This window comes from Syngnathus scovelli, chromosome 6 (assembly GCF_024217435.2).
Source record: "Syngnathus scovelli strain Florida chromosome 6, RoL_Ssco_1.2, whole genome shotgun sequence".
Lineage (NCBI taxonomy): Eukaryota > Metazoa > Chordata > Actinopteri > Syngnathiformes > Syngnathidae > Syngnathus > Syngnathus scovelli.
This window is the reverse complement of record NC_090852.1, coordinates 3,358,961-3,386,736: the sequence shown is the minus strand read 5'-3', so window position 1 is coordinate 3,386,736 and position 27,776 is coordinate 3,358,961. Positions and strand designations below refer to the sequence as shown.

Sequence of the window (27,776 nt, the reverse complement as noted above, 5' to 3'; positions counted from 1 at the left end):
TCTTTTCTTTCTTACTGCTATTTTTTATTTTTATTCTTCATGACGGGTTCGCTTTGGCCTGGGGAGTTAAGTTCAGCATTCGCTTTAAAGATATCTGGCGCCATCTTGCGTTGTGAATGGGTTTAATGTCTAGACCCCGAATGTAAGCCGACCCCCACTTCTTCAGTCTTATTTCAATGCAAAAAACACCATCTTATATTCAGGCCAATAGGTCATATCGTAAATATGAATAATTAACTTTTGCACCACAAAAACATGAAGACAAAGAAAAAGTAGGTAAAAACCTTCCCCGTCTGGCTAAAAGAACTGTTTAAAATAGTAAACTTGAAGAAAGTATGAACCTTTACAATTTTTAAAAATATAAATGTGTGATCAACAAAATTACTGGGCATGTTTTGCATTTTCTGCAGTAAACACTACAATGTCTTTGGCTTTTGTATGCTGTGAGACACCCACGAATTTACCGACACCTTGTCATTGCTGTCTTCAGAGTCAAAAGACAATGATGTCACGTACGCTTTGGTTGAAAGCTGTTTTGTTTTCTGTTTCCAGGGAGGAGCTGCCCAACATCTACAGGTGTCTGTATCAGGGCTGCACTGCTGTCTATAGAGCTCCAGATGGTTTAAAGGTCAGAACCCTAACTAGGTCCATCTCTGTGACTGAAATCTAGTTCTACACTGATGCTCACATCCATAAAGGGAAACTATCATCGTCATTTAACCACATGTCGTGTGGATCAATCTTACCAGCTGCTGTGGAATGGAACTGATGTCATTGTGCAGCGTGAAACCAATTGGAAGTCGGACAGCCGTGTTTACAGCTTGTGCTGTTAAATTATCAATAATCTGAAAATGATCAATTTTCAGATGTGTGATTCAAACCCAAGAAAAAAATTGACAGTTAGAATTGACGTGGATTTCTTCCATTTCTATGCCTCTAAAAATTTAGAATGTGCAGTGAAATCACCAGAACAAATGTCAGAAACTCAACAAAATTAATTGGCTGCTACCACACACAAAACAATATAAACCACATCCAGTCTGAGCGGCGAACAACCCACTCAGGTGAAATCCACCTTGTTACGACACCGATTAGAAGAAACTGGACTGCCCAAACCAGGATTAGACCTCGGCATGCCCTCGACCAACGAGTATGGATTGACCTTCGCCAGAAGACGCGTAATGCCACATAGAAAATTCTAATGCTTCTTTGTGCTGGTGCTTTGACTGCTGTCCCTAGAGTTTTCCCGCTACAATGTCAATATGGTGGGTCTCTGTGAGCCCAGGTGGCAAGGTGGCCTGTGAGACCACTGCTTCATATGGAGCGGCCCTGACACTCGAACGGGCCTTCACGGAGTGGCGCTGGCCTTGTCCAAACACACGCATCAGTCACTCGTCATTTGGAACTCAATTAAGGATCATCTTCTGCCCGCTCAGTTCCTCCACCTACATGGCAAGATGTCAGTGTAAGAGACATTCCTTTTTATTTTATACCCACATGTAACATTGTGGTAGAGTAGCACTTGAATCTTTGACTGAGCTTTTTTTTTTACCTTTTGCTGATCTTACATAGAGTTGTAGTGGACTCTTATTTGATAATTTTATTTTGATTTATTTTCACTGTTATTTCGAAGTACCATAAACACTTATTTTGAAGGGTATTAGAGGTGAGATGGCTGCCGTCACCTTTAACCTTATGAGTCACACTTGTAGAATAGGCAGTAGAATTGTTTGCAGGACCTCTTTACGAGCCCTTTGGAAAGCCCTTTGGAAAGCCCCTTTTGGAAAACCTTTTGGAAAGCCTTTGGAAACCATCAAGAAATCACAAGAAAGCTTGTTAAGGAAAACCACAAGGTCTGCTAGAGCCTTTGAAATTGGAGGAAACGGTCAGTGATCCTCGCATACGCCCCCACACCGACGTCGCCGATGACGCAGACAAGGACACCGTTTCGACCAGCTCCACCATCATTATCCTCACCAATGCCAATCCAACATTCTCCGCCTCTTCCAGAGAAAGACCATCGCACCAAATCCCCATTGGCGACAAGACTAATGACAACCGAAAACGCCGGCTTTTCCTCTGCCATTCAAACGACCTCTGAATCACTGGCACCTGGATCCCCCGCAAACCGACCCATCATTGGACCTGGTATAGCCTGAATGGAAAAACCCAAAAATCGATTGACCACTTCAACATCTCTTGCCATTGCCGATTATCCGTCACCAAAATAGTCTCCTCCAGCCTCCGTGATCCCACCACTACTTCCTTCTCCATGCGGACCCTCCATCCCCAATGCCTTCACTGCCCTGGCTGACGATAACATCATGGACTAGGAGACTTTCAAACTAAGGGTTAACTCGTCAGCCCAGAATGTATTAGGAATATTAATATCTCTTCCCAAAAAACTATCGATTTCAAAGACGATCCTTGACCTTGACCACTGCCAAGAGGCCCGTCTCTGTGGTGATATGCTCAGAGGCTGTATGCTGCATGCAAAGCGGCCATTGGAGCTGACAGGGAGGAATATAAGTTTTTCCTTTGTTCGTTAGCTATCAATACTTCTTTTTTTTCCCTCACTGACTGCCAGTGTTATATGCACCAGTCCTGCAAAGCATAGCATACGGGATCAGGGTGAAGGGTTCTGGGCCTTTGATGAAAAGCTCAGATTCCTGTTTTATCAAACGTTTGTCAAAATCCCCATTGCCTTCAACTTCCTGATTTCCGGGTTATCGACGCGATGAGAAGTTTGTTACTCAGTTAATTAGGACTTTCAATGCAACGCAGGCTGTGTCCACCATGACCGTATTGCATTCCATTGCCTTGAAACCAGCAGAACTATCAGAAAGACAATTATTATTTGTTTTTTTGCCTATTTTTCTTTGTCTATTTGCACATTTTTTCACATATTTATGTATATCACTGCTCTCCTGCTATAACTCTCTTTTCTCTTGGATTAGTTTGTCATTGGTATCCAAGTAGCTACTTCATTGTTTCTTCTGGAGATTTAGTCATTTACACATTTGATTTACACACAGTGCTTCTGTTTTGTCTTGCAAATAAAAGACGAGCGGTTAGAGCAGGGGTCAGGAACCTTTTTGACTCAGAAAGCAAAATATCTGGACATTTATTTCAGTGAGAGCCATATAATATATTTAAAGACTTAATTCAACTAAATGTGAGTATAATAAGTCTCTGAATTTATTCTTTTAAATAATGTTATAATCCTCACCATTAATATGACTTCTGGTACTACATGGATTTGCTGATGGCTTTGTAGTTTAGTTGGTAGGCGTTGAGGCTTTCATCCGTTAAACTTGATTGTAGGTTGGACTTGATGTTTTTAAGATGTGAAAATGACTGCTCACATGAATACGTAGATCCAAACATGGTCAATACAGGAAATACTCACACGCTTCACTGTGTCGTATGTGACAGGAAGCACATTCCAAGTTTTTATTATCACCTGGTCTTCGGATTGAAGTTTTGTCATTTCTGTCCACATGTGCTTGCTCGCCAACTCCACGTTCCGTCGTGCGATTCTTTCCAAATCTTTATTCAGTGACTGGAACTTATTCACCCACATGTCTGTGGCTTTCAGGTCAGCCACTTCTGCTTCAAAATCTCCAACTGAGACATCAGGAATGTAACAGGTCGGCTGTGTTCAGTGAACATTCGTCTGGATGGGTGATGAATTTAAAAATAGGAGCGTGCTCACGAAATTCTCCAAAGACTGCTTTGAACGACTGTAGGAGACTGGACGTGAAGAATCTAGCTCAGAATCAGCTTTATTGACCACGTTTGTGCATGCCAAACGGAATTTGACTCCGGTTGATCTCAGCCTCTGTACAACATTTAAGTGACTGACAACATTCAGGTAACTAACAACATTTAAGTGGGGTGAGCAGGATGTTATTGCACAGTGATGTCTCTGAGTCTCTATGAGTGGTGTGAGTTAATCAGAGCGACAGCCTGAAGAAAGAAGCTGCGTCTGTGTCTGCTGGTTTTGGCGTACAGCGCTCTGTAACGCCGTCCGGAGGGGAGTAGTTTGAACAGACTGTGACCTGTGTGAGAAGGGTCTGTGGAGATGTTACTTGCACGTTTCCTAGTCCTGGACAGGTACAAGTTGGATAGATGGGAGGTTGGTCCCGATTATCTTTTCCGAAGACCTGATTGTCCGTTGCAGTCTGTGCTTATCTTGTTTGGTGGCCGATCCCGATCCCAACCAGACAGTGATGGAGGAGCAGAGGATAGACTGGATGATGGCAGTGTAGAACGTCTTCAGCAGCTCCTGTGGCCAGTTGAACTTCCTGAGCTGTCTCAGAAAATACAACCTCTGCTGCGCCTTCGTCCGGAAAGAGTCTATGTGCCCGGTCCATTTCAGGTCCGGGGTGTTAGAGTGGTGCTCACTCTAACTTATTTGCAAGAACCACATGGGAGACAGTATGCCCTTTGAGCACTTGCAAGTGGAGAAAACGTTCGTCACTGTGCATACAGTGATGTTCGAACGAAGTCTGCCTTGATCCGTTGCAAGAGCATATTTATTGAGAGAAAGCAAGGTGGGGGTGATAGGTTTGGTGAACCCCCGGCATCTGGTGAGATCAGAGCAGGGGGTGTTTTACGATCTAATGTAAACAGAACAACTTTGATTGCTTCCTCTGCAGCTGGTCTAACAAGCAGAGTATGCAAGCACTTTAATTTACTGCGTTGTGAGTACAGGACAAGTTTGGTTAATCATTATAGACCAGGGGTGGGCAAACTTTTTGACTTGCGGACCGAATTGGGTTCTAAATTTTGACCGAGGGGCCGAACCAGGAGCAGATGGATGTAGTGTTTGTGTGAAGTAATATAAACGACCTGTAAAGGTCATTGCATAAAAGGTTTTGGCCTTTAGTAGGTAGTAAAGCATGGATATTCAAAAAAGGTTTTTTGAAAACAAATGCATTTATTAACAGCATTAAAAAAAAAAACATCCCTAAAAAACTGCTATCAGTGATTCTCATAAAATACAACACTTATTATTATGAATAACAGTCTCCATCACTTCAGTGCCTGCAGGTCAGATTAATGAAAGATGTTTATCTTATGAGATCACATCAAACGGCAAACATTCTGACCAAATATATCATCTTGAAGAATCGGTGAAAGCATACATCCAAATAAATTAATCAAAACGGCAACACGGTGAGGGGTATCTGAAAATCAGAGCAGAGTTTTAACTCAAAAACCTGGTAACAGAGGTGAGGAAACGGGAAACACTTCCTTAAAGTAAGCCTTAAGAACTTTACAGGTTAAGATTAGTCACAAACAGGTGGTGCATCAATGTCCTTGAGCATTCTGCATTGTTTGAAAATGAGAATGGTCGCTAGTTTCAATCCATGCTATTTGTACAGATCATATTCAAAATGCATTTTTTTACAACAAACTTGAAAGCCTCCCCTTCATTTTCAGTGGGAACAGTGTTGTTGGTCTCCCTTTTTTTGCTAGTGTGTCATAGTCTGGAGTAAAATTTGTTGTGGCAATTCTTAGGAGAGATCCGAGGTGTTGGTCCGTTTACTTAGATCTGTGACGGGTTAATGTTGATGTTCATGTGGCTGAACGTCACGTCGCGTACGTCGAGCCAAATTGGCCACTCTTTTTAAACACTCAGCACTCAGTGTCCACCTTGCTTTTCCTTAGGCGACTCATTTTAATGGAAGGATTCCAGGGAAAGGTTTGTGGGTGGCTTTAGCGTAAAACTGTATCCGAAAGCTCGGTGCGCAAATTATAAGAATACTGTCGTCACAGCCCACGCTCTAAATTCGGCACTGATACAAATATAGCGCGAGTGCGCCATTTCCGTACTACTGAGTACGTACACGCACTTGTGAGTGTGCGCCGAGCTTTCTGACACGGCTTCCGGTAGTAAATGCGCAGGCGAGTGGTCCCCCATCTACTGGGGAAATGCAGTCATTGCAGGCAAAATGACCCAACAAAAATGTTTAATAATACAATTTATTTAGGGTTGGCAGGCCGGATTAAACGGTCCCGTGGGCCGGATGTGCCCCGCGGGCCGTAGTTTGCCCATACCTGTTATAGACTATATTCCAACATAATCATACGATCAAAATAATCTATCAACCCTAACATTTCCCTCCTGTTTATCATATGATCATGTCACCCCGATCAACAAACATAAGCAAAAAATATAATGAAGATAGAAAAATAACAAATAAAAAACACAAAAACAGTACATCATTGTATCCATCACTTGTGAGGCATTTTCGATGGTCAAATCATCAAGTTTCTGTAAAACACGTTCAGCTAAACAGCATTATTGCAATCTTCTTTCTGCAGCGCATTAAAGTCGTCACATTCGACATGCCTGAGATGTTGTATTTGCACCTGAGGTACGGTAGAAAACACAAACCTTGCCACAGCACACTTCAAACATGGGATAACACGGGTCGTAAATAAGCACAACAATACCAGCACAACAAGCACAGGAGTCACAAGTTTCAACAGCAGTTGCAACCAGGTGCCAGAGAATAGCCATGAAAAGAAATCCCATTGATGTGGGGCCTTGTCCACCGACATGGCCTGCTGTAAATTCCTCAGTGAGTTCATGGCGTCGTTGACGTGAATGTCATTATCCCCTGGAATGTATGTGCAACGGGAAGTTCCAATAATATGGCACACGCCACCTTGCGCTGCAGTCATTAAGTCCAGAACCATCCTGTTTTGCAAGACCATTAGTCTAATAGCCTGAATCTCTCTGTTTTGTCCATCATTGACCTGCAGCGAGAGATTCACAAAAGATTGAAAGCGATAGTTCAGTGTCTCTATGAAGAGTGATTGTTTTCCAACTCCGATTCAAGGAAATAGCGCACGAACGACTTTGTCACTGATGGACCACACTTTATGGCTGTCAGGTACATTCATACTGCAGACAGAATCATGTGGTTCAAAGGTCGTAACAGCCCTGTGTCAACGTCCAGAAGAGTTGTATGCCGTCGTCAGTTGATGATGATGTACCTTGTCTGTTACCCACACTGGTGCGCACATCCCTGTCCAGTTGGCGGGCAGCATCGGATAAACCTTGTGACCAAAGCCACCAGCCATTCTGTATGAAGTAGGTCCCGTTCGATGGCGCAGCCATGTTGGTAGGAGAGCCCTCACCATTTGAAATAGCTCTCCTATCCTGGCACTCAGCGGTGACGTCCAAAGCTCCTATCCAGTTTCCCCCTGGAGAGCAGTCGTTGTTAATGCATTTGTGGGTTTCATTTCCTTGGATGTAACGTGTGTTCACTCCAGGTGGCCTCTTTGTATAGGCCACTTGCGGCATCGTTCGTCCTTTAGCAGTCACATTGAGATTTATCCAAAAGAGTTGATCACAGGTACCCTCTGTGAGTCCAGGGCGGAAAGGGTCGGCGCCACTGACTGTGAAAGCACAGTGTTGGTATCCAACTCCTCTCATAGAGGCCATGCATTTCGCTTCAGTGACATTCATCACTTTGGCCTCCAGGTGAACTTGTGTGGAGGAAAGGGGGAGTTTGGAACACACATAGCATCCCTCCTGTGTGTGGGATCTCACAGTGAACTTTACATACCGGTACCAAGTGTTGGTTTCATATGGGTTTTTGTGGTCCCATGACCAGTCCTCATAGTTTTCATCATGTGACCATTTTTTTTTCCCTTGACCTTGTCAATGGGTCTATTCAGATGAGTCCATAGACCATAGCACGCTACAACCACAACACAGCAGAGGATCCACCTGGCATGTGGAATCCCCATTGCTACCAGAACATCCCATCGCCTGTCAGAGTGGGGATCGTTGGTCTCTTCATTGACATTGAGACGCACCACCCTAAACGATGGAGCCCCTTTGTAGTCAGAAGCTTCCCCACCACTCCGAAATTAGGGGTCCATCACTCTCTGTGACTTGCAGTGGCTGAGGTGAATCCAGCTGTGCCTTTCAGCAATCTTTACTGTGGTGGGGGTCGTCAGCAAGACTTGGAATGGTCCCTCCCACTGTGGGCTGGCCCAGTTCTTTCTTTTGATGACCTTGATGTAGACCCAGTCTCCTGGCTTGATGGGATTGTCAACCTGTGGGGAAGGAAGATCAGGCGGCAGTAAATTTGCATTTGACACATCTTTCAGTTTGAGTGTTCTGATCATGTAATCTGCCAAGGACTGTTCTCCATCTCCTTTTTGCAAATCTGCAGGGAACACAGGTAGTCTATATGATGATGATGATGATGGAACTTTATTAATCCCACAGCGGGGAAATTTATTTGTCACAGCAGCGCATACGAATGCAAGAAAACAAGTGCCACAATTTTAAAAAGGATAAATAACAGACAAAAACAAGTGCTGCTAGTAGAGACGAAACACAATTTTTATCAGGTGCCACGCATGTTGTAAAGTCTGACAGCAGAGGGAATGAAGGACCTGCGGAACCGTTCCTTCCTACACCGTGGGTGTAATAGTCTGCTGTTTAAAGGAGCTGCTCAGGGACCGCACAGTGTCATGGAGGGGGTGAGAGGTGTTGTCCATGATGGATTTCAGCTTAATCAACGTCCTCCTCTCACCCACAACCTCAATGGAGTCCAGGGGACAGCCCAGGACAGAGCTCACTCTCCTGACCATCTTATTCAGTCTCCCCCTGTCCCGGTCCGTACTGCCCCCACCCCAGCAGACCACAGCGTAGAGGATGGCAGAGGTCACCACAGAGTCATAGAAGGTCCTGAGGAGATCCCTGCACACACCGAAGGACCTCAGTCTCCTCAGCAGGTGGAGGCGACTCTGGCCCCTCCTGGATGTTCACCGGAGTGAAGTGGGGTGCTGTCCTCCCGAAGCTCACAATCATCTCCTTTGTTCAACTGGAGCTGGTTGAGCTCACACCAGCTGACAAAGTCCTTGATGGCCGTCCTGTATTCCAGATGGTTCCCATATCCAACAATGGCCGTGTCGTCGGAGAACTTCTGGATGTGGCAGTGTGTGGTGTCGTGGGTAAAGTCCGAAGTGTACAGGGTGAAATGGAAAGGAGAGAGCACCGTACCCTGGGGGACACCTGTGCTGCAGCGCACCACGTCAGACTCACAGCGCTGTAACCTCACATGTTGTGGCCTGTCGGTGAGGAAGTCTGTTGTCCATGCAGCCAGGCGCTGGTCCACACCCGCCTTCTCCATCTTCACCCTGAGCAGTGACGGCTGGATGGTGTTAAAAGCGCTGGAGAAATCGAAGAACATGATCCTCCCAGTGATCCCGATGTCCTCCAGGTGAAGCAGTGTTCTGTGCAGTAAATAAAACACTGCATCGTCCAGCCCAACACCAGGCCGGTAAGCAAACTGCTGGGGGGTCCAGCTGCGCTCCCACCAGTGAACGCAGGTGACCCAGGATGATCCTCTCCATAGTCTTCATCAGGTGGGAAGACAAGGCAATAGGCCTGAAGTGGGCAGGCTCCTTGGGGCGTGGCACCTTCGGTACGGGGACCACGCAGGAGGTCTTCCACAAGGCTGGAGCCTCGGACAGATGCCGTCTGGGCCCGGGACCATCCCTGCCTTGATCTTTCTGAGGTGACTCCTCACCTGAAGATCTGTAAAGGAAAGGGGGGTGTTGGAAGACTGGGGTGATGGAGTGAAGACTGAAGAGTGATTTCGGGGGGGTGAGAGGGGGTTGGTGAGCTGGCGGGGGTCCTGGCGGGGGTGCTGGAGTGTTGGCAGGCTGCGGTGCGGAGCAAGTGGGGGGGGCAGGCGGAATCAACTCTGTTGAAGAACAGATTGAGTTCATCCGCCCAGTCCTTGTCCCCATCAGCTGGGTTGCCCTTTACCATGGCCCGAGATGGATTGTAGACCCCTCCAGACGTTTCTGGCGTTGTTAAGCCCCATTTGCTTCTCCAGCCTCCTCCCGTAGTTCTCTTTCCCCTTCCGGATCTTCAGCCGAAGTTCCTTCTGGACTCTACGCAGCTCCTCCACGTCCCCCGAACCAAAGGCTCTCTTCTTCTCATTAAGCAGAACCTTTATCTCGGAGGACACCCAGGGTTTGTTGTTGGGAAAACACCGGACCAACTTGGAGGGCACAGTGGTCTCCACACAGAAATTAATGTAGTCCCTAATGCAGTGGGTCACGCTGTCAATGTCAATGCCATGGGGGCTACAGAGAGCTTCACAGTCTTTAATCTCAAAGCAGTCTCTGAGCTTGGCAGTAGATTCCTCAGAACACAACCTAACAGACCTCCTCTCAGGTGGACGCTGTTTTACCACCGGGGTGTAGTATGCGACCAGATGGACGAGGTTGTGATCCGAGCGACCAAGTGAGGGGAGGGGGGAGGAGGTGTATGCATCCTTGACATTAGCATACAACAGGTCCAAAGTTCTATTGTTTCTGGTGTGGCAGTCGACATATTGAGTAAAGGTGGAGGGAAGAGGCCAGGGAAGCATGATTGAAGTCCCCGTAGATGAGGAGGAGGGATTGGGGGTGCTGAGTTTGAAGCTCAGAAACGATAGAGTGGATCGCCGATGGCGGGATGTACACAGTTATAGCAATAATGTGAAAACTCCCTCGGGAGGTAGTACGGTCACATGCTGACCACCAACAGCTCCAAGTCACTGGAGCAGAGTTGTTCCTTAACGCTGACGTGTCCAGGATGGCACCATCTATCGTTCACAAACACAGCGAGTCCCCCTCCTTTCCTCTTACCACTCTCCGTAGCTCTCCTGTCAGCCCGCACCACATGAAACCCGTCCAGGGAGACGTGTGAGTCGGGCGAGAGATCGTTCAGCCAAGTCTCCGTGAAGCACATGAGACTGCATTTGCGATATTCCCTCTGCGTCCGGGCTAGCGCCGTTAGCTCTTCCATCTTGCTTTGAAGAGATCTCACGTTCCCCATGATGACCGACGGCAAGCACGGTTTATATCGTCTCTTCTGCTGCCTGCGCTTTACTCCGGCTCGGCATCCTCTTCTCCGCGGCCGTATCTCCTTGGGGATCTCCGGCCGGAACCCGCAGGAAAGGGGTGTGTAGTGCCAGGCTAACAGCTGATCGCGAGTGTAGACAACGGAGCCGAGTATGGATGATTTCAAAAGGTGTTAATCCTTCTGAAGTGGGAGTGATTCTCATATAGACCTTCACTAAGTCCAGACCAGGGGTCAGCAACCTGCAGCTCCAGAGCACACCCCTAGCGGCTCCCTGGAGCTCTTGCAAAAATGTGTGAAAATGGAAATTGATGTTGTTTTTTTCGTTTTGTTTTGTTTTTTTAAATATGGTTTTTAGATGGTAATCATGACAAACATTCTTATGCTGAAAATGTATGTAGTTGTAAATATATTAAAAATACAGAATTTCAGAATGGTGCAAAATTGCGTCATAGCAAGCGACAGCACAGGCGAGTTGTAAACAAACAGATGTGTGAGTGACGGCCCATGGATTCAAAAGGCAAAAAGACAAAGATTGCTGATGAGAACAGAGGGTTTAAGAAAGAATGGATTCAACTATTTGCTTTCATTGCCAATGCTGAAGGATTGCCTGAATGTGTGATTTTGTCAGGTCTAAGTACCATAAGACATTATTTTATACACTGAAAGAAGAGGAGAAGACAACCAGTATTCCTTTTGCTCGTGAGGATAATTCTGTAGAAGGCCCAGTTACAGTCCTCCACCAATTCTGGACTCCTCTTCCGCCATCTCCTCTTTTTATTTTGGGTTGCCCTGGTTACAAAAGGCGTTGCTACACTAAAGGGAGGGGAGATTGTGGCTGTAGCAATGCTAATTAGCTAACTAAAGGATGTTGTGTGGTGCGAGGCCTTGGCCGATTCGTGACCCCAGCAATGCAGAGTCTGTCCTTAGTTGGTTGGCAGCCTCGTCCTAGGCTGCAATCTCCAAACGTGCTGGGTGCCGTGTCCCTGTAAAACAATGCTCTAGACTTTCTTGCTAAATTTCATACAATAATAATAATAAGTAAATAATCAGATACCTCTCGTGCAAACACTCCAACAAACATTAAGTAAATGTGAGATAACTTGCATAAAGTCGACTTAAACAAACATTGAGTAAATATGTGCAACTACTTCAACATGTAGTACCGTAATTTCCGGACTATAAGCCGCACCGGACTATAAGCCGCACCAGCTAAAATTCAGGGATATTTTAGTTTTTTTCTTACATAAGCCGCACCGGACTATAAGCCGCACGTGCACATGAGTTTTTTACAAGGAAAGACAGTACACAGAAAGCCGTAAAAATTCATAAGTACGCCGCGCCGCCATTTAAGCCTGAGGGTTCAAAGTAACCTTCTGAATAAAATGCATTAAAAGTTCACATTCATTACTTTTTACGAGTGTATAAAAGTGATCACGTCATCACAAAAATCACGAAAAAAAATCTTATATAAGCCGCACCTGACTATAAGCCGCAGGGTTCAACATTTTGGAAAAAAGTCGCGGCTTATAGTCCGGAAATTACGGTATGTCTTTTCTGTAACACTTTATATCAAAGAAAAACTGTCCTGGTCAACAACAATTTATGAATAGAAACTACAAGGTTTAAAAGAGAAAGAACTTCTCTCGAACTAAACAAAGAACAAAGGTGTTCTGTTCATAACTAGTGACGGCCTCTCACAGATAAGAAAGGAAGGGAGTCTAAGAGCTCCTCGGAGCCAGAGATCTTTGTTTAAGCAAACATATGAGGCCTCCGGTTCAGGCCGACCAGCGCTTCTGCAAAAACAATTATTCCAACAGATTTGCAATGAGAAGTTGTCAAATATAACAAGAAGAGCAATTTGGAGCGACATTTTCAGCTAAAGCATGCTAAATTTGCTGTCGATCACCCAGTTGGAACTGAGAGGAAAGGTGCAATTTGAGGAACGAAAAAACAGTTTCAAGAAGTGGATTGCATCTCCAAACTCTACTACTGCTGCAAGTTTTGTTGCAGCCTGGGTGATAATAAAGCGCGGAAAACCATTCACCGATGGCGAGTACATGAAGGATTCATTCGTTAAAATATCAGAGTGCCTATTTTCGGACTTCAAAAACAAAACCGAGATCATTCAGAAAATTAAAGACATGCCTCTCTCCGCAAAAACAGTGAAGGAAATGGTCATTTGAATGGCAAACAATATCACCGATCAGCAAATCAAGGACATCAATTCAGCTCCAGCTTTCTCAATAGCCTGTGATGGATGAGTTGTGTGACGTGACTGATATCGAACAGACAGCTCTGCTATGCAGGTATGTGAACTCTAATGGGCCGCAAGAAGAAATTGATACCACTAAAAGGCTAAACACGGGGGGAGGACATCTGCGAGGCTGTGCTGCAGTGTTTAAATGACAGAGATACACAATGGCTACCTGATTTCAGTCGCTACAGACGGCGCACCGAGTATGAGAGGATCGGAAACGTTTGTGACTACAACAGAAAGCATTGAATCGAAATTTGCTTGCATTCCATTGCATTCAATCAAGATGGCGGCGCGTGCACACGCAGCGGCCACTCTCTGTCCCGTCAGTACGGTGATTTGTTCGTCTAATGAGTGTTCGTCCGACAGTCTTGTGTGTTCGTCTCGTCGTGCTTTATCGTGCTACAAGTACAGCAGGCAGGTTCTGCTTGACATCGGCAGAAGACTGCTACGTCCTGAAACCTCGCCGACCTCACCCGCTATTCCTCCCCCGGTTGGGAGCCGTCGGAAACGGTGTGCGAGGAGGCAGAAGAGGGGCAAGCGCGGAGGCGTCCGGGCCAGGCTGGCGGCCAACCCAGCGCGACCGGCGGTGCCCTCCATTCTTCTGGCGAATGTTCGATCGCTGGACAACAAAATGGATTACGTTCGCCTGCTGAGGTCTACGAACCGGACGGTGCGGAACTGCTGTGTGCTCGTGTTCACCGAGACCTGGTTGAGTGACAACATTCCGGACTCTGCCGTGCATCTGGAGCTGCTAGCGTGCTATCGGGCGGACCGTGCCATTGTACGAGGGGGAAAGTCGCGAGGAGGTGGAATATGTGTCTACATCCAAGAAGAATGGTGCCGGGACTCTGTGGTGGTATGTAAGCACTGCTCGCCGCTTGTGGAGTTTGTAATCATTAAGTGCCGTCCTTTTTATCTGCCGAGGGAATTTACCGCGATTCTGCTAGTCGCGGTATACATCCCGCCTTCCAACATCGAAGGAGACAGGATCGCGGCGCTTGGTGAACTGTACCAGGCTGTCAGTGAACAGCAAACAGCGCACCCTGACGGTTTCACCATCTTCGCTGGAGACTTCAATCATGCCAACCTGAAGTCTGTTTTCTCGAGGCTTCACCAGCATGTTCCTTTTCTGACACGTGGAGACAGCTTCCTGGACCTAGTCTACTCGGCGCAAAAGGGAGCTTTCAAAGCCACCCCCCTCCCCCATCTGGGGCTTTCTGACCATCTCACCGTTTTGCTTTTGCCCGCATACAGACAATTGGTAAAGGCATCCAGGCCGGTTCGGAGGCGGGTTCGAGTGTGGCCTGAGGGTGCCTCCGATGCACTTCGTGACTGCTTCGACACCACTGACTGGGACTTGTTTAAGCAGGCAGCCACCTACAACGATTAGACGGACATAGAGGAGTATACTGACTCTGTTACCTCTTACATCACGAAGTGCATCGATGATGTGACTTGCTCTAAATCCGTCGTCACTCGCGCGAACTGGAAGCCGTGGCTGACGGGGGCTGTCCTCAGACTGTTGAGGGCCAGGGACAAGGCTTTCAGAGCGGGGGATGAGGCTGGTTTGAGGACAGCGAGGGCCGACCTGTCCCGAGGCATCAAAGAAGCGAAGAAGGCGTTCTTGAGCAAGGTCTCCACCCACTTCAAGGACAGCAAGGACGCACGTAGCCTTTGGCGGGGCATTCAGACCATCACGGACTACAAGCCCGCGCCGAGGAGCTGTGAGGGCGACGTCCGTCTGCTGAACGATCTGAACCGCTTCTTTGCTCGCTTTGACGCCCAGAACAGCACTTGCCCGCTGAAGACCACTCCCCCCCCACACGAGCAGCCCCTGCGCCTCTCTGCCGACGGTGTGAGGAGGGCGCTTGCCGCTATTGACACCCGTAAGGCGGCGGGCCCTGACAACATCCCGGGTCGAGCGCTGAAGGACTGCGCTGGGGAGCTGTCGGGTGTCTTCACGGACATCTTTAACGTTTCCCTGCAGCAGGCCATCGTCCCCTCGTGTTTCAAGGCTGCCACCATCGTTCCTGTGCCGAAGAAACCTGCACCGTCCTGCTTCAATGACTACCGCCCTGTGGCACTGACGCCCATCATCATGAAGTGCTTTGAGCGGCTGGTCATGGAGCACATGGAGTCCGTTCTCCCCCCCACCATTGACCCTTTCCAGTTTGCGTACCGTGCCAAGCGGTCCTCTAAGGATGCCATTTGCTCTGCCCTCCACTCGGCCCTCACCCACCTGGAGAGAAAGGACTCATATGTGAGGTTGCTGTTTGTGGACTTCAGCTCTGCCTTCAACACCATTGTGCCGCAGCGACTCATCTCCAAACTCGACGAGCTGGGCTTCAGTACCTCCCTCTGCAACTGGTTTCTGGACTTCCTCTGTCAGAGGCCTCAGGTGGTGCGTGTTGGCGACAAAATCTCCGCCAGCATCACGCTGAGCACGGGGGCCCCCCAGGGCTGCGTGCTCAGTCCATTGCTCTTCACCCTGCTGACGCATGACTGCTCTGCGACCTACAGCGACAACCGCATAGTGAAGTTTGCTGACGACACGACTCTGGTGGGTCTCATCACGAAGGGCGACGAGACTCGGTACAGGTCGGAAGTTGACCTTCTGACCACGTGGTGCAGGGACAACAACCTCCTGCTGAACGTCAATAAGACCAAGGAAATCATTGTTGACTTCCGGAAGGGTCACACAACACACCTGCCGCTGATCATCGACGGTGCTGTGGTGGAGAGGGTGAGCTGCACCAAGTTCCTGGGGGTGCACATCAGTGAGGACCTCTCCTGGTCTGCAAACACCTCGTCACTGGCAAAGAAAGCTCAGCGCCGCCTGTACTTCCTGCGGAAGCTCAGGCGTGCATGTGCTCCTCAGGCAGTCCTGTCTACATTCTACCGTGGCACCATTGAGAGCGTCCTCACCAGTTGCATCGCTGTCTGGGGTGGTAACTGCACTGAACAGAACTTGAAGGCCCTGCAGCGCAGAGTGAATACGGCTAGTAAGATTATTGGTGCTTCGCTCCCCTCCCTGAAGGACATTTACACCTCCTATCTCGCCCGCAAGGCAACCTCGATTGCCAGAGATGTGAGTCACCCGGCTCACTCTTTGTTCGAGCTTCTGCCCTCTGGGAAGAGGTACAGGAGCCTGCGCTCCCGCACCACCAGACTCGCCAACAGCTTCTTTCTCCAGGCTGTTAGGGCCCTGAACTCGCTACCCCCTTCTGCGTTGCGTGCGGCACTGTTGCACTATTTTCGGGAATGTCTGCTGTACGCGCACTTGCTCCTTTTTTTTCTGCTACTCTTATTTATTTATTTATTTATTTATTGTTGTGTTATTTATTCATTATTTATTCAGCACGCTTTTGTTGTACTTGTTTACTTGTTTGTCTGTTGTGAGCCATGTCTTGTCACCGTGGGATAGGGGGGAACGAAATTTCGGTTTCTTTGTGTGTCTTTGGCATGTGGAGAAATTGACAATAAAGCTGACTTTGACTTTGATCTTGCAGAGGCACTGTGTGCGTAAACATTCCCACCGGAGTGTATGGAGCTAATGAACCTTGGCATCCATATTGCGAACAAAATAATCGCAAAAGCATTAAACCACCTCTAGTTCTGTGAATTGCTAGATGAAGTTGACAGCGAATATGCTGATCTCCTGCTGCACAACAAAGTCCCCTGGCTATCCAGGGGCAACGTTTTGCGTCGCTTTGTTTCTTTGTATTTGTAGCCTAAATTATTTTAATAGTAGGCATACAGCTCATGTATTGACCGTCTATGTTGCCTTATAAAAAGCTTTTAGATTTTTGCAGCTCCAGACAGGTATGTTGTTTTTTGGGGGGGGCTCTTTGAACATTTTGGGTTGCCGACCCCTCGTCTAGACACTCTGGCCAAGATCTGCCTGTTGTTTCCATGCATTTTTTCAACCTGCTTGTGATAGTTCTATTCGTCCGTTCCACTAAACCTGCAGTCAAGGGTGATAAGCACAGTGTTTTTTTAACGTTATTCCAAGGTGTACAGCCATGTTCTGTACAACTTGGTTCACAAAGTGTGGACCATTGTCACTGTAAATGATTTGGAGGATGCCATGAGCCGGTATGATGGCTTTGCAAATGGCTTTTGCCACTGTTAAGGCATCTGCCCATTTAGATGGAACTATTTCTACCCATTTGAAAAATGCATCAATCATCACTAGGCAGTATTTGTCAGGTCCACTTTGTGGGAGTTCAATAAAATCCATGTGCATGATTTGAAATGGGTAAGAAGGTTTTGGAAATGAGCCTCTCTTAGGTCTCATGTTTCCTTGTGGATTATGTTTCACACAAACAGGACATGCTTTACAATTTTTTTAAGTAAGCATCTAAACCAAAGGCAGTGAATTGTTGATGTATGATGGAACTCATCCCTCCTTTTGACACATGACAAGGCCCATGTGTTATAATTGCTGCTGCCTTAAAAAGTGATTTTGGTAAAACAGGTTTGTCATTGATGCGGTGGATATGATCTTTATCCATTATTGCACCTTTTGTCATCCACAATCGTTTTTCCACCATTGGAGCATTGTTCTGCATGTCTGTCAGTATAGTTTTATCTATGTGTGTTGTGTCCTTTGAATCTATTAAAAATACTTCATGGCCATGTTTCCCTGCTGCTGCTTCTTTAGCAATTTTGTCTGCTAATCTATTTCTGTTTGAGACTTCATCTGTGCCTGTGGTGTGAGCAGCACTTTACACAGCTAGTTTAGCAGGTAAATGGATGGCCTGCAACAAGACTTTTAACAAGGAGGCATGGGTAACCGGTTTACCGGTTGATGTTGTCATCCCTCTGCGCTCCCATTGTTTTGCAAAATAAAACAGAGTAGAAAATGCATAATGACCGTCTGTGTATACAGTGACTTCTTTATCTTCTACTAATTGACAAGCTCTTGTTAGTGCAATTAGCTCAGCAGTCTGCGCTGACCTGTTGTATGGAAGCTTTTCTGCTTCAATAATGTGGTTTGGCAATTTTACAATTGCATAACCACGTTGATTGTTTCCTTTAGGATCCTTTGAACATGATCCATGTCAGGAATGAGTTGAGCCAGGGCGACCAAATGCAGCTTGAACCAGGATTTATTGCAGGGAAAAGGAGTTGGAAGGGAGGCAGGTGGGGAACGAACGACACAGACGGGAGGAAGACTCACGGCCAGCAAAACAGACAGACTGACCGACATGAAGTCCCCTTGGACAAGATTAAAATTCTGACCGTGAGCCTTCAGACAGACCGAGGGAAAACCAGATGACACGAACAGGAACACTGGGCACGAACAGGAATGGACACAACAGTAGACACCGACAGGGAGAAACACACGGGCAGGGCTTAAATACACAGGGTAACAATAGGAAGCAGGTGACAGACATTATGGTAACGAAAGGGGTGTGGCCGAGCAAAGTGCAGGCCGAGCGTGCTGTGGCACGGGCGTGACAGTACCCCTCCCACAAGGGACGGCTCCCGACGTCCCAAAAAAGAAAAAGTCCAAGACTGTCCAACAAGAGCCGGGAGGAAATGGGGAGGTGGCCGCATGTCACACACCGCCGAAGGCCGACTGGGTGACGGCCGCTGGATCCACGCCGCCGGAACTGGTGGCGGCCGCAGCATCCGCGCCGTCGGGATTGGATCGGGGGGCGGCCGTGCGTCATGCGCCGTTGAAGCCGACGGGGTGACGGCCGCTGGATCCGCGCCGCCGGAACTGGTGGCGGCCGCAGCATCCGCGCCGTCGGGACTGGGTCGGGGGGCGGCCGTGCGTCATGCACCGTTGAAGGCCGACGGTGACAGCCGCTGGATCCGCGCCGCCGGAACAAGTGGCGGCCGCAACATCCGCGCCGTCGGATCTGTTTTGGGGGGGGGGGGCAACCGTGCATCTTGCGTCGCTTGAACTCATCTCCTTGGCGACCATGCAACAGTTGCGGGAGCCGGCAAAGGGTTGGTCCAAGCGCTGGTCGCTGTGATGGTCGGTGTCTTCTGTCAGGAATGAGTTGAGCCAGGGCGACCAAATGCAGCTTGAACCAGGATTTATTGCAGGGAAAAGGAGTTGGAAGGGAGGCAGGTGGGGAACGAACGACACAGACGGGAGGAAGACTCACGGCCAGCAAAACAGACAGACTGACCGACATGAAGTCCCCTTGGACAAGATTAAAATTCTGACCGTGAGCCTTCAGACAGACCGAGGGAAAACCAGATGACACGAACAGGAACACTGGGCACGAACAGGAATGGACACAACAGTAGACACCGACAGGGAGAAACACACGGGCAGGGCTTAAATACACAGGGTAACAATAGGAAGCAGGTGACAGACATTATGGTAACGAAAGGGGTGTGGCCGAGCAAAGTGCAGGCCGAGCGTGCTGTGGCACGGGCGTGACAATCCATCCACAAACCACTTTTCCCACTTATCAAGTGGTGTGTCACTTAAATCTTGCCTGGGCATTTGTAGATGTTCTGTAGCATCTAAACAGTTATGTGGGGTTCCATCCCCTGGCAACGGGATCAACGTTGCTGGGTTAAGGACTGTGCATCTCTTTATCACAATATGCGGTTGTGACAGAAGTGTAGCAGTGTAGGATAGGTGTCTGGCGGGTGACAAAAAGTTAATTTTGCTTTGCAGTAGCAACACATCTACAGCATGTGGAACTAGCAGTTCCATTTTGTGGAAGAGGACCACGTCTGCAGATAGTGTCACTGCAAGCGCTGCTGCGCATACTGCTTGGACACAGTCTGGTAAGGATTGAGCCACTTGATCCAATTGTTTTGAATAAAATGCAATTGGTCTTAGTTTACTGCCATGACTCTGCAGCAATACTGAGGTCAAAAAAACATTCCTGCAGTCTGCTGTTTGCCCAAAGGTTTTATTGTAGTGTGGCAAGGAGAATCCAAGCACTTCCTAATGATTCCTCCTGTCAAAAGGTCATTTATAACAGGGGCAATACCATTTATTGCCCCCTGTTTTAAAGGACATTGTTTAACTCTTGGACGCCACTCTGATCTTGGTTTGATCTGTACTGAGGGAATGGACATTAAAAGCCCTACATCAGATGGGCCCTTTGTCCACAGTTTTTCAGGAAGCTCAGCTAATTTCTCCTCTTCCTTATCAGTCAAACAAATGTTGATTAGTCAGGAAAGCGCATAAGCGCGTGCCTTTCTAACAGCTACATTCAAGATTCAAGAATTTTATTCGCCATGTTTGGGCGTGCCAAACAAGGAATTTGACTTCGGTACATCACAGCCTCTGTTCAACATTTAGGTGACTAACAACACTCAGGACGTGTGAAAAATGACAACTATTCTCAGACATCCCCTGATCTTAAACTCCCAGGAGGGCAAGGAAAAACTCAAAACTCCAACTAGGGAAAATGAGAAACCTTGAGAAGAGACCACAGTTGGGAGGATCCCTCTTCCAGGATGACCAGGATGCAATGGATGCAGAGAGGACACATAGTACAAATAGTGTAGACAATTCAAAAAGGGTGTGGGGAGCAGGATGTCATTGCACAGCAGTGACTCTGAGACTCTAAGAGTGGTGTGAGTTCATCAGAGCAACAGCCTGGGAGAAGAAGCTGTCTCTGTGTCTGCTGGTTTTGGCGTATAGAGCTCTATAACGCCGTCTGGAGGGGAGAAGTTCAAACAGACTGCAACCTGGGTGAGAGGGGTCTGTAGAGATGTTATTTGCACATTTCCTGGTCCTGGACAGGTACAAGTCTTGGATAGATGGGAGGTTGATCCCAATTATCTTTTCTGCAGTCCTGATTGTCCGTTGCAGTCTGTGCTTGTCTTGTTTGGAGACCGATCCAAACCAGACAGTGTTGGAGGTGCAGAGGACAGACTGGATGATGGCAGTGTAGAAGGTCTTCAGCAGCTCCCGCCGCAGGTTGAACTTCTTCAGATGTTTCAGGAAGTACAACCTCTGCTGGGCCTTCTTCCGGACAGAGTCTATGAGGCCGGTCCATTTCAGGTCCCGAGAGATTGTGGTTCCCAGGAACTTGAAGATGTCTGTGGAGAGAATAGTATTACTGCGGATAGTGAGGGGTGAAAGTGCTGAAGGGTCTCGCCCTGAAGTCCACTGTCATCTCCACGGTCTTGAGCGGGTTCAGCTCTAGGTGGTTTTGGCTGCACCAGTGGACCAGCCGCTCCACCTCCTGTCTGTACGCAGTCTCATCACTGTCCCGGATCAGTCCGATGAGTGTGGTGTTGTCTGCATACTTCAGGAGCTTCATAGGAGAGTCACCTGAGGAGAAATCGTTGGTGTAGAGAGAGAAGATCAGTGGGGACAGGATGCATCCCTGTACCCCAGTATTGGTGGTCCGGGTGTCAGATGTGATGCTCCCCAGCCTCACACGCTATCTCCTGTTAGTCAGGAAGCTGGTGATCCACTGACAGGTGGAGGCAGGCACCGCAAGCTGGATGAGCTTCTGTTGGAGGATGTCAGGAGTGAAGGTGTTGAACGCCGAGCTGAAGTCCACAACCAGGATCCTGGCGTACATTCCTGGGGTGTCCAGGTGGTGCAGGATGTAGTGCAGTCCCGTGTTGACCGCATCATCCACCGACCTGTCTGCCCGGTAGGCAAACTGGAAGGGGTTAAGTAGGGGGCTCGTGACATCCTTCAGGTGGTTCAAAGTCAAAAGTCAAAGTCTGCTTTATTGTCAATTTTTTCACATGCCAAAACATACAAAGAGATCAAAATTACGTTTCCCACTATCCCACGGTGACAAGACATAGTACACAATATACATACAAGTAAACAACACAAAAAGTAAAAACAAGAAGGCATAAACAATGAATAAATAAGAGCGATGAATAAATAATAAATAAACAAATAACATAATAAATAAGAGGAGCAAAAATGGAGCAAGTGTGCATACAGCAGACAGTCAGAATATAGCGCAAAAGTACAGGACATTACGCAGGAGGGGGGGAGTGAGTTCAGGATCCTAACAGCCTGGAGTATGAAGCTGTTGGTGAGTCTGGTGGTGCGGGAGCGCAGGCTCCTGTACCTCTTCCCAGAGCGCAGAAGATCAAATAAAGAGTGAGCGGGGTGACTCACATCACACACAATCGCGGTCGCCTTGCGAGTGAAATGGGAGGTGTAAATGTCCTTCAGGGAGGGGAGTGAAGCACCAATAATCTTACCAGCTGTGGTCACTATGCGCTGCAGGGCCTTCATGTTGTATTCAGTGCAGCTACCACCCCACACAGCGATAGAACTGGAGAGGACGCTCTCAATGGTGCCACGGTAGAATGAGGTCATGATGACCGGAGGAGCACTTGCTCGCCTGAGTTTCCGCAGGAAGTACAGGCGGCGCTGAGCTTTCTTTGCCAGTGATGCAGTGTTGGTGGTCCAGGAGAGGTCCTCACTGATGTGGACCCCCAGGAATCTGGTGCTGCTCACTCTCTCCACCACAGCACCGTCGATGGTCAGTGGCAGGTGCGGTTGTGGGGGGAGGTGAGTATGTTGATTGTGCTGCAGGAGGTCCTTTTGTGTGGGAGGACTGATCAAACCTGCAGTAGAACCTGTTTAGCTGGTTTGCAAGCCTTGGGCTCTCCACAGGACGGGGGGGGGTTCTTTTCTTGAAGCCCCTGATGCTCTGCAGACCTTTCCACACTGTTGAGGGATCAGGATCGGCATAGAGGTGTCTCTCCAGGCTCTCCCCGTAACACCTCCTGGCTTTCCTAACCTCTCGGTTCAGTGTGTTTCTGGTCTGCTTGAACAGGTCCCGGTCGCCGCGCCTGTAGGCCTCCTCCTTGACTTTGCGCATCCTCCTGAGGTTCGGTGTAAACCAAGGTTTGTCGTTGTTGTACGTGCAGAATGTCTTAGTGTGCAGAATGTCTTAGTCTGCACACACAGATCCTCACAAAAACTGATGTATGATGTGACAGTGTCAGTGAGTTCATGCAGGTCTGAAGTTGCAGCTTCAAAAACTTTCCAATCGATGCAGTCAAAGCAGCCTTGGAGGTCCTGCCTTGACTCCACTGTCCACTTCCTCACAGTCCTCACCACAGGCTTAGAAGTTTTTAGTTTCTGCCTGTAGGCCGGGATCAGATGAACTAGACAGTGGCCCGAGAGTCCTAAAGCTGCACAAGCCACAGAGTGGTATGCATCCTTAATTACGGTGTAGCAGTGGTCCAGTGTCTGTGCCCTTCTGGTGGGACACATTATGCGCTGTCTGTATCTGGGGAGTTGTGTGCAAGGTTCGCCCTGTTAAGCTCACCCAGAACAATGATTAGTGAGTTTGGAAGAAGTTTCTCCATGTCTGTCACCTGGTCAGCCAGCATCAACATGGCTTCACTCCCATGGTGAATAGAACGGCCGGCAGTTTATGAAAAGTGTTTATAGGAGAGGGCTGCAAGACTCTTTCAACACCGTGACATCAGTAAACCAACATTTATTAATGTAGAAACAGAGACCACCTCCCTTTGATTTTCCGGTGAGCTCTGCGCTGCGATCTGCACGCGTTAGCCGAAACCCAACTAACTCCACGGCGTGGTGGGGGGAGCGTCCGTTAAGCCACATTTCAACAAAACACAGAGCGGTGGATCTGCTGATGTCCGTGTTCCTTGAAGTGAGGAGCAGCAGTTCATCCATCTTGTTTGCCAGGGAGCGGACATTTGCCAGATGAATTGATGGTAGGGCAGAACAGAACCCTCTCTGCCTCAGCTTTACGAGGGCTCCGGCTCGTTTTCCGTGTCGTCTTCGTCGTGCTAGCTTCTATAGCACCGCCGCTCCGGCTAAAATCTCCGTCAAACAGTCTGGATCAGAGAGAGCGGGAGAGAAAATACCAGAAGACTGTCCGATGTTTAACAGCGCTTCTCTGGTAAAAGTGATCCGGGATGGACAGCAGAGGACACAGAAAACACACAAAATAAGACAAAGAAACAGAGAGCGACTCACCGTGGCGGCCATCCGCGGCGCCATCTTGACGTCAATCTAACAGTGTGACGTCATCACACACTGTTTGCGTCCACATGTCACAACTAGTACTGTAGCTCCACCCATCACCTTTGTCCTCATAATCAGTGACATATCCGGCAAGTTTAATTCGGCAACCCACATCTGCCCATGTTATACTGTGAGGTTTAAACAATGAAATGTGGGGTATATACGACAACTTGTATTTGTCTTTCTGAGGAGCACAGCAGCAGCTGCAAATGACCTGCGATCAGTGATTGTTAAGGTTACTTCTGTGTCACTGAGAAAACTTTCAATAGATTCATCATGTGGATCAATGAGAATATTCATGATGATTTGTAATTGATTACAAGTCATTTCTGATTCAGGTCGGGACAATTGTTTTCGAGCTAACAGTAAATTGCTTGGTAGCTTGGGATTCTGTTTAGGAGAGATGTCATAGGAACAGCAAACCTGTTACCCTGCTTGTGCAGCATATGAGTCAACATATCTTACTCTACATGCTCGCATACCGTCCTTTACTGGAATTATTGTAATTCCCAATCTAATCATCAGATCTCGTCTCAGCAGGTTTATGGGGCATTTTGGGGATAGGACAATCGAGACTGAAGCTATGATTCCCGTTTCATCATCTCTTACTTCAACTGGATTGAAGATACTCTGCTCATCAGCAGATTTCAACCAAATAGTATTTTGGGGGCCTTTAGATTAGGGATTTAGTTTTTATTACGGTTTTACAAGCCCAGGTATCACACAAAAACTCTATTTCACTTCCTCCGGTGTTTAAGGTAACGTGTTTTTTCTTTTAATGCACTCAGAATGTCCCATGCTGCATTGACATCTACCATTTCTTCCTCTGTAGGAGCATGAGAGGCCAAAGGGGAGGAATCTAGTCATGTTGAAAATTTGAGTTTTCCTCTGCCTCTTCTTCCACCCCTTGAGTGGTTTTGTTTTTTGCTATAAAACCCTTTTGACCAGTGTCCACGTTTCCCACAGTTCCAACAGTTGTCTGAATCTGGTGGGAGTTTTGAATTGAATGGCGGCCTGCGAACTTGTTGGCCTCTACCTCTTCCTCTGCCCCATTGGGAACCTTGGAAGAAGACTGTTGTATTTTCATCTAGGTTATCATCATCATCATCATCATCGTCTAGATGAAATACATCAGAACTTTTGCCTTTCTTGATCACTTTTTTAGCATGTCTGGCCCACTGCATGGTTGTTTTAACATTAGCAGTGTCCACTTCCACCAAGTGTTTCCTCACCCAGTTGCCTATTTCAGGGCGGAAACCAGTGAGGAGCGCATTTTTAAGCTGTTGCTGATAAGCACTCTCAGCTGCATCATTGAATGGGATGCCACTATGCACCCTGAATTCTTTTTCAAATCTTAAGCGAAAATCATCAGTATCTTCCCCAGGCGTCTGTTTTATTCTTTCTAAATTACCATAATTCTCTCGTCTTTGAAATATAGTTTGTACTCTTTGCACAAGATCATTCCATTGTGCTGAATACTCCCCTCTCAATTGATTTTCCTCAGCGGTATAGGGGAAAGGCCCTTAGTTATTTCTACCTGTATAATTTCCTCTAACCTTAGCCCAGTCTTTTCCCAAAGAAGACATTGCAGCTTCTCCTGCCTCATGCCCATTTAGCATGTAGGAATGTATTATTCCAGCCATGTCTTCTGCCCATTTATCTGGGTCTTCTGCAACAGGGGTAACCCCTTCTACTGCATTTCTTGCCTCTTCTAAAGCCCATGGCCGAAAAACATATATGTGTGGAGGGTGGCCTTCCCCCCCATAGGGTTTGGCACCTGTATCATTGGGCACACATCAGCATTGTCTAAATGTTGGGAAAATCTAGCAGCATTGGTCATACTTCTTGTTTGTACAAAAGTTCTAATAATCTGACCCTGACCTTTTTTGCTATTATATGGGAGAGGGTGCAGGTCTGTTAAATTTGGATACAAGTTTTACATAGGAGCAGTAGGCTCCTCTACTATCTACTAACTAAAACTACTATCAGTGATTCTCATTAAATACGACACTGTTATTATAAATAACAGTTTCCATCACTTCAGCGCCTGCAGGTCAGATTTATAAAAAGATGTTTATCTAATGAGGCGAAATCACATCAAACAGCAAACATTCTGAACAAATATGTATATCATCTTGAAGAATCAGTGAAAAAATACATCTAAATTAAGTAATAAAGAAATCAAAACGGCAACACGGTGACGGATATCTGAAAATCAGAGAAGAGCTTTAACTCACAAGCACCTGGTGACAGAGGTGAGGAAACGGGAAACACTTCCTTAAAGCCGGCCTTAAGAACTGTAAAAGTTAAGATTAGTCGCAAACAGGTGGTGCATCAATGTCCTTGAGCATCCTGCATTGTTTGAAAATGAGAATGGTCGCTAGTTTCAATACCTGCTATTTGTACAAATTATTTTCAAAATGCATTTTTATTTTTACAACAAACTAAAGAAACTCCCCTTCATTTTCAGTGGGAATAGTGTTTTTGTTCTCCCTGTTTTGCTAGTGCATCATAGTCTGGAATATAATTTGTTGTGGCTATTCTTAGGATAGAGCCGAGGTGTTGGTCCGTTAACCTAGATCTGTGACGGGCTTTGTTGACGTTCATGTGGCTGAACGTCTGCTCACACACGTAGGTTGAGACAAATTCTCCACTCTTTTTTGAACACTTGGCATTCAGTGTCCACCTTTCTTTTTCTAGGGCCACTCATTTTAATGGAAGGATTCCAGGGGAAGGTTTGTGGGTGGCCATAGCATAAAACTGTATCTGAGAGCTCAGCACGCGAATTACGAGACTGCTGACGTCACAGCCCACACTCGAAATTCGGCACTGATAGAAATAGAGCGCGGAGTCCGTACTACTGAGTACGCACACGCACTTGTGACAGGGCTTCTGGGAGTAAATGTACGGGCGGGCGTTTCCCCATCTACTGGGGAAACGCAGTCATTGCAGGGAAAATGACCCAAAAAAATCTTTAATAATACTATTTATTTAGGTTTGACGGGCCGGATTAAATGGCCGCGTGGGCCGGATGTGGCCCGCGAGCCGTAGTTTCCCCATGTCTGGCCTAGTTGCTATTAATTGTCAACACTCATAATGACTGATCCCCCCCTCCCCCCCCCCCCCCCCCCATTTAGGTACAAAATGGGTGGTGGGATTGTCTATTGAAGTAAGTCTTTGTTTTCACCTTGGTATTGTCCTCCAGAAGCATATCAAAGAGCATCATGAAGAAGTAAGGGAGCGACCCTGTCCCCACCCTGGATGCAACAAGGTCTTCACCATTGACCGTTACTTGCAACGACATGTAAAACTCATCCACACAGGTATGGTTGGTTTAATCCAGTGCTTCTCAATTTTTTTCTGTGATGCCCCCCACAGGGAGAAGAAAACATTGCGCGCGCCCCGTGCTTGTACCCTTATTAACATTAAAGAAAACAAAAAATAAATAAAAAAGAAAGATCAACTTACAATAAAGAATAATTTTATTAATAACATAATTTTTTGTTCGTAACAACGTATTAAAAGTGCATCACTTTGCCTGAAATTAAAAAATGAACTAAAATTATTTAAACTACAAACATTCTACATATCTATTGCTATCGCTCGCCACGCAACAGCTTTCAAGAGCAGAAGAAACAAATGTGGAGAGGAAT

At 47.2% G+C, this 27,776-nt stretch overlaps 1 protein-coding gene across 15 annotated transcripts in view; it reads left to right on the top strand.

The window, feature by feature from the left end:
• Positions 1–27,776, top strand: part of znf276 (zinc finger protein 276) — a 93,212-nt gene that overhangs the window by 40,391 nt on the left and 25,045 nt on the right. For 6 of the 15 annotated variants that reach the window (XM_049724500.2, XM_049724499.2, XM_049724498.2 and 3 more), the window contains 2 exons: positions 553–628; positions 1,240–1,465. In XM_049724500.2, the coding sequence (XP_049580457.1) occupies positions 553–628; positions 1,240–1,465 (302 nt within the window). Of the gene's footprint in view, positions 1–552; positions 629–1,239; positions 1,466–13,057; positions 13,318–27,328; positions 27,447–27,776 lie in introns of those variants that run through there. The other 9 variants (XR_007482393.2, XR_007482394.2, XR_007482395.2 and 6 more) reach the window with 6 other exon arrangements.